Here is a 14,081-nt window from a genome sequence, read left to right as displayed (position 1 = left end):
TTTTCAACACGCTTGCTGTAAACTACCACAAATTGTCTGCACGCAACAAATTATCAATACCATTCATGCACTCATCCCAGTCACAGCAGCCAACCAGCCAATGAGACATCATGTGGCTGTTGAACTTCCAGCATACACATTAGCAGATAGCTAGGCAGATTAGATAGGTAGCGAAATTTCCAACTACTACAAAACTATGACTCACTATAGTTAATCTGTTCTTTAACCAGTCCTGCAATGCTGTTAATCAATGAATAGCGGTCGCATGCTGAAGCAGCTGAATGCCAACATACAAATATTATGCAGCATTAATATTGGCATGCCAGCGCCAGCGATGTTACAACTGGATACCCCAGCTGCTTCTGTCATTCTTCCTATACTGAAAATGCTCTGAATGTTGCTGGCTCGAGAGCATGAAGCTAGTCAAAGTATTCAGACAATGTACCGTGATATGTTGACACCACTAAACACATGCTTTGCTGACGTTTCCAGCAACAAGAAGCTTGTCTTGGTCACCATCTTGGATCCATGATTCAAACATCGCCTATTCAGTGCAGAATTACTTGTGACCAGATCCAAAGAATGGTTTAGAGCAGAATGCATCATAGTTGCATCAGCTGACAAGGAGGAACCCCCAACCCAAAAAAAGAGAAAAACTTAAACAAATGCCACTGGACCATCAACGTCTCTGGGATTTGTTTTATGTGTTTCTGTGGCCCATGACAAACCTGTCCATACCGTCTACGAAAGAACCCACATGAATGACGCTGTTGGCGCGATGCTTGAAATGTATCTGGCCAGCCCTCTGTTGCCACGAGAAGACATATATGCCTGGCGGAACGCTCACAGGTTTCAGTTCCTCATCTTGGCCAAATTAGCTAGATGCTATTTGTCTGCACCAGTTTCAAGTGTTCCGAGTGAGCAGCTATATAGTGGCGCAGGGCACATTTTTTTCGGATCGTTGTGGATAGTTACTTGGCGAGAAGGGAGAAATGTTACTGTTGCTTAAATACAACCTACCTCAGCTAGGCTTTCAGTATTAGCTGCAGCCAACGTACAGTGACGTCTAACTTAAGTCTTAAAGTATGTGCATTATTAATTTTAATTATAATTGGGCTATCGTTATTAACCTTTTTTAGTCATTTATTGAAATCTAGTACTGGCCACCTGCATCACTGAACCCAAGTTAAAATACTTGTTTAATACATTTTCATTCATTTTTATCTTGAATTTTATCAGTGTTAGTTTTAAAAATTTCAAGTTTAATGTTTCTATGATCGTTGTTTTCTATAAATAGCATCATACTTCTTGTCCGGTTCCTGTTTGTTTTTGTACAGAAATTCATATTCACTTGCCGCATAAACAACCTTGTTGTAACTCACACGGCAAAATACATGTTTGCATTACACTAATAGGTGTATGTTTCTGAACCAGTCATTGTTATAAAACAAATAATAATGAAATAATCAGTCTCATAATCAGTATCGGCAATTTTAATAATCGGCTATATGCGGTATTGGCAAAAAGTGACATCGGTTCAGCTTTAGTAATTACATCTAATGAAATAAAAATGTGTAATTATATCTAATTAAAGCTAATATCCTCAATATCATATTCATACTACACCTCTATCTGTTTCATTGGGAGACCTATTCCATCTGCCATTCTGCTCAAAAACGCAATAGCACCATCTGAAAAAAAATTAAATTCATTCTTTTAGTTTTGTCATTCAAACCTCCTCTACACCTTTATGATACAACTAAAACTGCTGAAGTATGTACAATATATGACTTTTAACGCCATGGAGAGGCATCCAGGGTGGCCGAGTGGTTAATGCATTTGCCTTTAGACATTGATATCACACCTCTATTCATGTGGGTTCGAGTTTTGGGCTGGGCCAACGTGCATATTTGAGAAAGCATGTAGCTGGTGGTTCTTCCCAGGTTCTTGTTCCACCAAATATACTGGTCGCCACATATAGCTGAAACACTGGCAGTAAAGCCAAAACAACAATACCACGGAGTAACCTTACGGTCAAAATACACAAAAACAAAAGTTTCATCCTTAATAATTTTAAATAAAACTTAGCGTGGACCACTGAATTTTCAGACACATAAGATATGCAGCATACACTGGCTCCAGGGTTAACTTTTACAAAAATCCCCCCTCCCCCGCAGGCCCCTAACTTAGCGTCCAAGTCACTTGGGTAACTAGTGAGTTGCTCAACCTAAAGCCATCATTGAACCAGTGCCTGGCTTAATCTAGGTCTATGTTTGCCACAACCACCAAAACCCCCTTGGACTTGGCCCCTGGTTGAAAATCTGGAAACAAAATCCATATATGTATACCATATATTTATATACTTACTTGGCAGGAAAAATAATGTACCTAATTGTTACTAGCAATGGTCTCTGGGTGTATCATTTGTTTTGATGCTTTTGCTATCTTAACTTCACTGTACTATCTTCTTTTCTGTGGACGCTTACAATATTTAACAAGAACAACATACACGTCCACCCCTTACTTAAAAGGCTTCTGCACATGGTCGACTCTGGAGATAAATCAGTAATGGGTTCAATGACTTAGCCCTTTGGTCAAGGTATGAAGGCTTGAACTAAACTTACTGTGCAAAAACCATTATATTCGACCAATCATGGCCATGACCTCTGACCTCTATTCCCCAGAATATATAAACTGCTTTATTACTCAAACTGCAGAAAATCCACAAAAGTTTGGTCAAAGAACTTAGTCTAGAATAAGTTTTTCTGCAAAACCCATTTTTCTGAGCCAAAATGACCATAACCTTTCATTCCACAATCAATATACCTCTTTCATACTTTAAGTGCAAGCCCTCCACAAACATCAGTCAAGGTTCATGACCTAAAATTAAAGACATGCAAAAGCCATTTTTCTTCTTTCAGTCTCAATGACCTTGACCTTGACCCAAAAATCAGTGGGCTTCTTCCTTATTCGAGGTGCAAGCCATCCACAAAGTTTGGTCCATGTCTGTTTGGCAGGATTAAATTTATCGTGCTGCCTGTGACAGGGTTAGAATATGAAATTTAGTAAATCTCAATAAATTACAAATTTAAACGTTATTGATTAAGATTGTTCCCCCTCCCCATTTTACAAAACTTGCTTCAAACAGTATATATTCAAATTATCACATCTGCACACATAAGATGAAAGACAGATTTTGACACCAACTAAAAATCAAAATATTCTCATGGGATTCTTTGCTCTTAAGTTTATCTGCCATCTCTTGCAATACCCTTAAGCCAATGTATTTTAGTGGGTGGTTAAATGCAGTTATTGTCTAACAATTTAGCATGGGCAAAATTCCAATCATCCTGACCAATGACTCCCAAGCCAAGATTAAAGCTGTCACAATTTTAGGAAACTTCTACTGGGTACTTGTCAACGATAATGATCAGTTACAGGGGTATCCAATCAAAGGGAAACTGTATTAAATGTAAAGCGGAACTGATTTATTGTAGGTTCATATACATGTCAACCACAAAGAGAGGTATAAGCATAACAACTACTAATACAAGTGACAAAAAGGTGTAATCTGAGCATAAAAAGAGCAATCAATATATATTAATTGCCATAATTGCAGAAAACTATGAAAAACATCCATTTCTTTTTGCTACTTACCTAGATCTGTCATTTCAATTCTTGGCACAAATCATCAAGATCCATGTGGATTTAGAGTACAGACACAAAACAAATTTATAAATTATTGATGTATTACACTCACTTTAATTATCTACGTGTCTAACTTCCACTGGATGGTCCTAAGTCCACAAACTATGAATGCTGTATTACATCACTGTTGAATTCTTCTTTCAGAATTTGTAAATTGCTATTGATCTGTCCTTTTCCTCAGGCAAAATATATTTAAATTTAACAAAATTCCACTCTTCTAACATTTTCAGTCATGTAACATTCATGTGTCACATTGATAAAGCCTGTTTCTCTTAATATCTGGTACCATTTTTTTAAAAATCTACATTGGTCTGCTACATACATGTACGTATCAAAATACATAATGAATCTGATGTGGTTTCAATTAAGAGAATCTTGTTTTCTTGGAACTGTTTCGTGTACAGTTACTATAGATAGAAAAAAGGAAATAAGATGGAGATCTAACAAAGGATAAATGCGCATCAGCCAATAGTCACACAATTTAAGCCTTGAACTGTAATCATTATTTTGCATCTCGTTCACTCCTGATGTCTTTGATCTGAACTTGGAAATGTTTTGTTGTTTGTTTTCTTTAAATTTTAATGGGTACCAGTTGCCTACTTTATTACCTGGGTTATCATCAACAGGCAGGTACCCAAGTACCCAGTTACTTGTTGACAGCTTGGCCAAGATAATGTAACAAATTATTTATTATTTTTAAAAAAACCCTTTCTATGAAGTTGGGGGGACAGAACACAATGGAAAAATGGTATTCATGGGGGAAAAGAAACAGCCGAGGTCCCTCAATCAAATAATTCAGTGCCCTCTATTCCTATGAGGCAAATGTAGGAATTAAATTGCACTGGAATATAATGAATGGATTTCCATACCCATAGAGAGCACTGATTTATAGAGTGAAGTAAGAACTTGATGATTCAGCAAAATACAATCAAGTGCTATTAATTTGTCCTTTTCCTCAGGTAAAATATTTTTAAATTTAACAAAATCCCACTCCCCTAACATTTTTCAGTCATGTAACATTCATGTGTCACATATCATGATAGAGCCTGTTTTTCTAAATATATGGCATCATTTTGTTTCAATTTACATTGGCCTGCTACATACATGTACGTATCAAAATACATAATGAATCTATGATGTGGTTTCAATCAAGAAAATCTTGTTTTCTTGGAACTGTTTCATGTACAGTTACTATAGCTAGAAAAAAGGAAATTAGATGGACATCGAACAAAGGATAAATGCGCATCAGCAAATAGTCACACAATATGAGCCTAGAACTGCAATAATTATTATTATTTTGCATCTCGTTCACTCCTGATGTCTTTGATCTGAGCTTAGAAATGTTTTGTTGCTTGTTTTCTTTAATTTTTAATGGGTACCAGTTGCCCACTTTGTTACCTGGGTTATTATCAACAGGCAGGAACCCGAGTACCCAGGTACTTGTTGACAGCTTGGCCAAGATAATGTAACAAATTATTTATTATTAAATACGGAGTGAAGTAAGAACTTCATGATTCAGCACAACACAACTGAGAAGCCACAAGTGAATTAAATACCACATGAAAATTTCCAATTACTTGCTCAACAGTAAATCGTAAGTTTACAAATTAAGTATAACGAGCACTGATTTTTTCTAATTGCTCTCCAACCACTTCAATCCTCTCCCCTCAAAAATTAATTTGCATGATTTGGAGGATAGACCCATGCAGGCATTCTGAAGATGGAAATTCCATCCCATGATGGAGAACTTTCACCTACACATTTTCATCAATCAAAATTTCACTGAATATTGTTATTCACAGTGTAGTGATTATGTTGTTTAGAAACAAATTTTAACAAAATATATGACTTCTTCTGAAAAGTTGAGAATTTCATGAACTTTTCAGTTGCCAATTTTGATTGCAATTTTCTTCACATGCAATAAAAAGGGCCAATTTCTGAAGTAGTTTCTAGTTTAAAAAATTGTATCCATGCCTGAAACTGCTAAAAGCGGGTTTGTGAGTTATCAAGAGAGTGGTGTACATACTTGATTCAATTAGTGCTCTTAATACAAAAACTGTCAATTTTCACCATTCATCTGAACTGGATACCATGTTAATGTAATAAAACTCCCAATTTTCAGCCTTGTTAGCTCTACTGACCATGCCTCAGAGGAGTTTCTGGGATGGTTCATCCATCTGTCAACACAAGTTTGTTAACACTTGTACACTAATTCAACATAAAATCATTAGTAAACTACTCAGACAAAACTGATTCAAGGAATGGTATGAAACTTTACACAAAGATTCGGCCTCAGGTTTAGTTGAGTCTAAATGAAAATGTTATCACTTGGGCACCAATATGGCTGCCACTGCAACCATCTTGATAGGCTTGCAGGGCTCCAAGCAGGTCTAATGAATTGGTCACAGATTGGATACAAACTTAAAAATAAAGATGTCATTTGCAAACATTTCGTCGCCTATAATGAAAAAACAGGTTGACAATAACATGAATGGAGAGATTTTCTTGCTGTTTCCTTTTAATGTGAGTGATTCTTTACTGAATATTGTGCATCCTCTAATGAAGTCAGTTTTTTCAGCTGGAGTTGGTGTGGACTAACATATAGTAAAAAACATCATTCCATCACTAAACCTTAACCATGAAAATTCTTAAAGCCATTTATTTAACAAATTGCTAAGATGAGGTTATTTTAATATTAGATCCATCTTGTGTTATATTTGTATCCACTCTGAAACCTTTTCCCAACTAATGCCTTCAAAAGCCAATGATTGTAAAGAAGCTTGCTGCCTGAATGCCATTTTTAAGTCATGTTTAAAGAAGTCATACAAATACTTTACTAAACAAAATCCCTGTAAAATGTTTTGGGTATGACTGACTCGAATACTGCACCCTTATCGGATGAATGAAAATAAGTTATCAGTTGGCACTACAAGTCATTTTGGTCGACCAGTGAGAGGGCAGTATTCCATTCAGTGCTTGGTGCTTTCATATGAAACAGGTACGATCATGACCATATCAAGCATTAACATGAGAAAACTGTCTGGCATTCCTTAAAGGTATGATAGCAAACCAAACTTTGGATAGGCATACAAAGTTAATTGCCTGAGCTAAACACTAGTACCAAAAAAAATTTATTACACAACGTGAAAAGTAGCTTGAAATATCAGCATAGATTCTTAAATAGGTTGCATGACAAATGTTCTCCCTTGTACTTTTTATAGTACATGTATGACTGATATGTCAACTGTAAGCAACGTATACAAGCCCCTCTATCAGTATCAATGAGCTTGAGCCTTGTTTGTTTTTTCCTCGTCAGCCAGTGATTATTCTGGAAAATTTACTCGTCAATTAGAACTTTGGTTTAAAATTGCAATTAATTTACTAGCAACTTGAAGCCCTGCTCTGTCACTACTCCTCCTTGATATGGGGTTTTGACTAAAAGATGTAACCATGTTTAGTCAATCCCTGACGAAAATGGTGCCAACCTGAAATCAATGTAGTTGCCATGGTAGCCATCTCAATACTCCTCCTTAGCCTGTGGTTCCCAACCTATTTTTGCTACAACCCTAAAGTGGCCACCAATAAGACCTACTGACTCTTAGCATTATAACGACCCCCTGTGACCCTCTTTTGGGTCATGACCTGAGGTTGGGCATCACTGTCCATGATGGATGTTCATAGTGACATAGAGTTTTCATCAAAGGACATGTGATGTTTTCTTTCTCCCAAATGAAAATGGTACTGATTTGATATGGCTGGATGGTTACATTTGTGTAATGTTTACTATAGATCTGGAACTTGTTACTAGTAGTGGGTCATATGTGTTTCAGAAACACAAGTAGCTTTTATTCTTCACAGTTTTTGAATGTTGTCAGAAGATTGTTGGAATGTCATACCTGTCAACTCTCAAGCTGGGAGAAAAAACGCTAAATTTTTGGGGTCATTCAACGTCTACCCGTACCTCTCTATTTCATATCTCCAGATTTTTGCAGAGAACTTCTGATTATTACATTATGTCTGTCAAATTTAATTTCTCCTAAAAAAACTACATAGATAATTCTTATGCAATCCACAGAAGCCATGTTCTACTTTATCACCTGTGAATACTGTCATGACGAAATAATTATCACATTACAAAGAAATTTTTTCTTCAGTAAAGAGAATGTTAAGTTTAAACATTATTTGCATCAATTTATAATTTTTTTTTAAACCCTAGAATACTAGAATCAGAAATCCCTCCCCCAAATAAACCACAACAAGAACATTGTCAGCAATTAGCTTCAATTCCAAGAATGATCACTGTGAATGCTGTAACATCTCTATACCAACCAAAGAAACCTACAGAGTGAACACCTCGCATTACAGTATCGTATATAAAAAAGTTAATTACCATCATTAAATTAAAACAAGGTATGAACGACATACCATGCAACTAATTCATATTAAATATGTTATTTAGCAAACAATGGTAAATGCCTTTCACGCTGAGAATAAGGAAATCAGATGGGATATAAAACGTGGGAAAAATAGTTGCCACATGTATGGTAGCTTGAGACTGCATATTTAGTCACCGCTAGTTACAACAAAATAAAGCATTGTTCATTTGTCAATCAACTGCTGGTGCATACTTAACACACACTGCAGAACATGAGTAGTTATGTGGGATACCCTAGCCTCAATGGGAATTAGCATTACAGGACCCCCTGGGACAATCTAGCCTCAATGGAAATTTAACATGGAGAAAAATCGTGGGACAATCTAGCCTCAAGGGGAATTTAACATGGAGAAAAATCGTGGGACAATCTAGCCTCAAGGGGAATTTAACATGGAGAAAAATCGTGGGACAATCTAGCCTCAAGGGGAATTGAACATGGGATTTTTTTTTTTTATAAAAATTTTTTAAATTTAAATTTAAATTTAAATTTAAAAAAGGGGTAGGCAATTGAAAGGCTATCTCTTTTCGAGAAATATGCGTGGCCCTGAAAAGGGCCTTTGGGTTTATGTTAATATTAATATTAACATAGATGGCATCTGTCACATCTTCTTCTTCTTCTTAAACTCCTTCTAACTGCCAGTCCATACACAAGTACCCTCTTGAGACATCCTTGTCTTTCTATGTAAACTCTCCTCATCCATAGACTAGTATCTGTCCTATCAACAACAGTCCACTTGGACCGGACATACATGAGCATGTCCGTCCTAAACATCATGGAAGACACAAGGGTGGATGACTCAACTGTGGTCCACATCTTGAAGCGACGAGAACAGGTGAATCAATGCAGTGAACTGCGCTTATTTATAGGTACAGGAAGGATTGAAACGGATTGAGTTCATTCACCAATCCGAAAACGCGTTACAAAATTCAGTCAGCTCGCATCCAATCCGAAGAGAGCAGTCTGTGACGTCACGTGGTCTATATAGATTCGCTAGCGCTTGTGTGCAGTCAATCTATGCGACAGTGATTCAACATGACGGAAACTCAGAAAACGATCCATTGGGGTGCACCAACAGGGGAGACCGCCCAAGGGAACCCGGACTTACTTTCAGAAGAGGTGAATTGGGATTTTGTGGATTTTCTCTCCTCGCAAGAATTTGTTCCGGAACCTTCGTTACCTTCTTCATTACCGCAAGTGGAGAATTTTAGACAGAGACAGAAAGAAGAATTGGAGAAATTTATACAACGACAAAAGGAAGCGGAACAAGCTTTTCTCCTACAGCAACAGCAGCAAGAAGAAGAGGTAAGAAAAAAACAACAACAAGAAGAAGTAGCAGCAAAGAAACAAGAGGGTGAAAATCAAACGGTCACGGTACTGTTGGACATTTTAGCGGAGTTAAGAAGTCTGAAACAAATGTATCAGACTTCTTTATCACAACCGAAGAGAATACGACCTTCCCGAGCTAAACACGTCAACCCTGTGACTAAGCCTACCGTACCACCCTTAGTGATTTCAACCCAATCATCATCATTACGCAGTCCAGAAGTAGGCCTTGGCCGTGGCAAAGGCTTAAGGTAGTTAAAGTTGATTGCTTAAACTCACCCCTACACCATAAAGAAAAAAAGGCCCTTTTCAGGGCCACCCACATTTCTCGAAAAGAAATACAATTTCAATTTGCCAATCACTCAAAAAAAAACCCCACTCATTTTACCCTTATAGTACGTTTCTGTGTATGAGTGCGTGAGTGTACGTTCTTATTTTAAAATCAAAACTCAAAGACACTTACCTTATATCATTCATTTATTTTTTTCTCCATTTTTTCCAATCCAATCCACAATTTACAACAAAACACTTTAATTAAAAGTTCATTGACTTCTTCTTTCTCCTTGTTTAGTCTCTCTGTTTTTTAAATTTCTTCACCGTCTTTTCCTCATTTTCTTCCCTTCTTCTTTTCTTCTCCTGTTTCTTTGCCTCATTTAAATAGAATTGTCTTCTTTCTTCCTCTTCTTCCTCTGAAGAATCCCTCTCTTCTTCCTCTGAAGAATCCCTCTCTTCTTCTGAAGAATCCTTCTTTTCTTCCGACTCCTCTTGTTTCTTTTTTGGGCAATCTGGAGACCAATGTCCTTTTTCTTTACAATAATAACAGGTATCTTGACTTTTGTCTTTTTTAGCCCGTTTTTTTTCTTTTTTGACGGTCTGGACACTCTGAAGACCAATGCCCTTTCTTCTGACAGATATAGCAAGTATCTTGACTTTTATCTCGAAAGGAAGGAGAGTAGTCCGTGGGTTGGTCTGAAGAGAATTTTCTAATGACCCCTTGCAAAGCTCTGACGAAACGTTCGATTTGGTTAGTCTCTTCCATTGTTGTGCTCGGCTTGAGAGTGAAATGAATAGTGAAAGGACAAGACACACACCCTTTTATATACGCTGGTCTGCCATGACTATAAATTAGTCTATGGTGTTTAAACTTGAGTCATTTGACGTTTTTCACTCAAGATGAAACGATCCTATTCATTCGAGAAGAAAGAAGAAGAAAGTAAGAGGCAGAAACGTGATCTATCGCCTCGTACCAGGGCTGAAATCTTGGCACAAATTCATGCCAGTGATTTTGAAGAGGACATGAGTGAACCAGAATTTGAAACCTCTAAACCAAGTTCACCACCCTTAGTCAATCCTGAAAAGTACTATTCCATTCGAGAGACGGAAAAGCGCTCCTCTAGAAAATTTAGAACCAAGGGCTTACACCTACACGGTGAAGTTTAAAGATTTCAAGGCCGACGTACCATTGGACAAAGCAGAAGGGTTTATCACCGAGATGTGGGATTCTTTGCTCACTGCACTCAAGCGACAATGTCAACAAAAAGAAGACGATCGCTTGACACTATCCATAGATCACGACGGTTTGAAATCCCCTGTTTGGATCGAGTTTAGCAGACACGCAGAACTAACCCCTTCCAAAGTCATGGACAAGATTCAACACGTACAACAATCTAATGACCAGTTTGACATCACCGATGGTAAAGCCACACTGAAAATGGCCCACGTCTCTCCTCCTCAAGGGACTGGACGCAAAAAGATGTTATTGGTGGACGATCTTCGCAACACCAAAACAAGTCTCGTCCGAATTAACAACCCTCAAGACCAGATGTGTTTAGCTCGAGCCATCGTGGTGGGACAAACCTATGCCAACAAGAATGACACGACAGAATGGAAAAGAGCCTGGAAAACTATTCGACAATCGGACCGAGCCAAACAACGAAACGAAGCAGAACTCCTGTTGCAACAAGCTGGTCTGACCAAAGACACACCCTCTGGCATTCCTGAGATGCAGAAATTGCAAGATGCCCTAGCTCCACGCTACACCTTGAAAGTGCACCCTCAAGAAATGCGTGGGTCTCTGTTGTTTCGAGGCCAAGATTTTAAGGACGGAAAATACATTCATGTTTATTATCACGATGACCATTTCGATACCATTACCAGTATTACTGGATTCCTGGGATACGGTTATTACTGTGAGAAATGTGATTATGGTTATAACAATCGAGAGCAACACAAGCATTGTGGAATGAAATGCTCAGGATGTTTGGCCTCTCCACCCTGTCTGAGCGAAGAACCAGTGCCTTGTTCAACTTGCCTGCGCACGTTTGTCAGCCCTACCTGTTACCAACAACATTTGAAGACACAAGGTTCACAGAAGAAATGTGCTTGTCAACTGCTGAGAATGTGCCCTACCTGTGGACAAGGCCTACGTACCAATAATGCCAAGGTACACGTATGTCGAGGAAAGAAAAAATGTCACATTTGTCACCACATCGTGGACTTGGAACACCAATGCTACGTGCAAAAATACCATCCCCCACCAGAGAAAGAGGACGGTCACAAGAAGAAAGGCAATTTCATCTTTTTCGATTTTGAATGCATGCAAGAGACCGGCATTCACATTCCTAATTTCTGCGTGGCTCATCGAGCGTGCGAGAAGTGCATTCAAGAACCTATCTTCAGTTATTGCCCTCACTGCAGCAAAATTCCCGGAGGGCGTGAAAAAATCTTTCGAGGACCAAACACATTAGCTGATTTTGCCCAATGGGTCTTAGATCCCATCAACAAGACGTGGAGCCAAGAGGACATCGAATGTTACGGAGATTGTCATCGTCATGCCACGGTGATGGCTCACAATTTCTTCGGATACGATGGACAGTTTCTTTTGAGATACTATAAGGAACAAGGCACCGAACGTCCTAAAGTGATTTTGAACGGAGCCAAAATCATTTTCATGCAAGTGGGACAAGTACAGTTTAAAGATTCGATGAGCTATTTGGCCATGCCTTTGAGTCGAATGCCTAAAACGTTTGGAATGACAGAAATGGCTAAAGGGTACTTTCCACACTTTTTCAATACGGAAGCCAATCAACACGCCGTTCTACCCCATTTACCTGAGGCTCACTATTACGACCCCGACAACATGCGTACCGAACAACGAGAAGCTTTCTACGCTTGGTACCAGGCTCACGCCTCCGACCCTTTCGACTTTCAGGAAGAAATGTTAAAGTATTGTCGTTCCGATGTGGACATTTTACGGCGTTGCTGTGGAAAATTTCGAGAACTGTTCATGGAACACGGAGGGGTCGATCCTTTGAAAGAAGCTTGCACCATTGCCAAAGCGTGTTCCTTAGTGTACCGCCAATGATTTATGCCTGAAAACACCGTGGCTGTCATCAGTCCTCAAACGATCCACTATGTCAAGCGTCAATACTCGGTCGAAGCCTACGTTGGTTACATTACTTGTGTGACAAGGAAGATAAATGGATTCAGCATGCCCACAACGGAGGAGGCGAAAAGACCATCGGAACGTATTCGGTCGATGGCTGGGACTTAGAAAACCCCAAGATCGTGTACGAGTTTAACGGTTGCTTATTTCACGGATGTCCCGTCTGTTACCCTGATCGTAGCACTAAAAATCAGTTTTTGCAACGAACCATGGAAGACTTGTACCAGGACACTTGTCAGCGCCGCCTAAAGTTGGAACAGGAAGGATACCAAGTGGTGGAAATGTGGGAACACGAGTACGATCACCGTATGAAAACCGATCCCGAGTTTAAACGCCTCGTGGAAAGTGACCAGTTCATGGACCCGCTGAACCCGAGGGATAGTTTGTACGGAGGAAGGACCAATGCCACCTGTTTGCTGTACCAAGCCGACGAAGAGAAAGGAGAAGAAATCAAATACTTGGACGTGTGTTCGCTGTATCCCTACATGTGCAAATATTGTCGCTTTCCTGTAGGGCACCCGCAATTGTTCACGGAACACATCGTCCTGAAAAACATTCGACAATAGGAAGGCTTAATCAAGTGCAAAGTTTTGCCTCCCACGAACCTATACCATCCCGTCTTACCTCACCATTGTCAAGGCAAACTGATGTTTCCCTTGTGCCGTACTTGTGCCGAAACGTGCAACCAAGTCCAGCCTTGCCATCACAGCCAGGAAGAACGTGCCTTGACGGCAACCTGGGTCAGCGTAGAATTGTTCAAAGCTCTGGACATGGGATATGAACTGTTAGAAGTGTACGAAATTTGTCACTTTCCCAAGACACAACAATACCACAAGGGTGATCCCACGTAGAAAGGCATTTTCGCTGACTACGTGGATGCCTTTTTGAAACTGAAACAAGAAGCCAGCGGGTATCCGTCCTGGTGTCACACTCCCGAAGACCAAATACAATTCAAAGAGAAATACTATGAACAAGAAGGCATCTCTTTAGACCACATCGAGAAAAACGAAGGCAGGCGATCTTTTGCCAAAGTGATGTTAAATTGCTTGTGGGGTAAAATGGCACAACGACCGTGTTTACTCAAGACGGAATATTTGACAGAATCTTCCCACTACTTCCAGATGATTCACGACAAAACCAAATACATGAAACACGTGGACGTCGTTCGA

The 14,081-nt window shown here is 39.1% G+C and overlaps 1 protein-coding gene across 1 annotated transcript in view; it reads right to left on the bottom strand.

Annotated features, from left to right (window-relative positions):
• Positions 1 to 14,081, bottom strand: part of LOC149804066 (aminoacylase-1-like) — a 106,021-nt gene that overhangs the window by 73,159 nt on the left and 18,781 nt on the right. The window contains exon 2 of the mRNA XM_089953934.1: positions 1,627 to 1,691. Coding sequence (XP_089810060.1) covers positions 1,627 to 1,691 — 65 coding nt within the window. The remainder of the gene's footprint in view (positions 1 to 1,626; positions 1,692 to 14,081) is intronic.

The sequence above is a fragment of the Sinohyriopsis cumingii genome, chromosome 3 (genome assembly GCF_028554795.1).
Source record: "Sinohyriopsis cumingii isolate HCF-2022 chromosome 3, ASM2855479v2, whole genome shotgun sequence".
Lineage (NCBI taxonomy): Eukaryota > Metazoa > Mollusca > Bivalvia > Unionida > Unionidae > Sinohyriopsis > Sinohyriopsis cumingii.
Note: the sequence above shows the minus strand (reverse complement) of the source record. Positions and strands in the feature narration are given on the sequence as shown.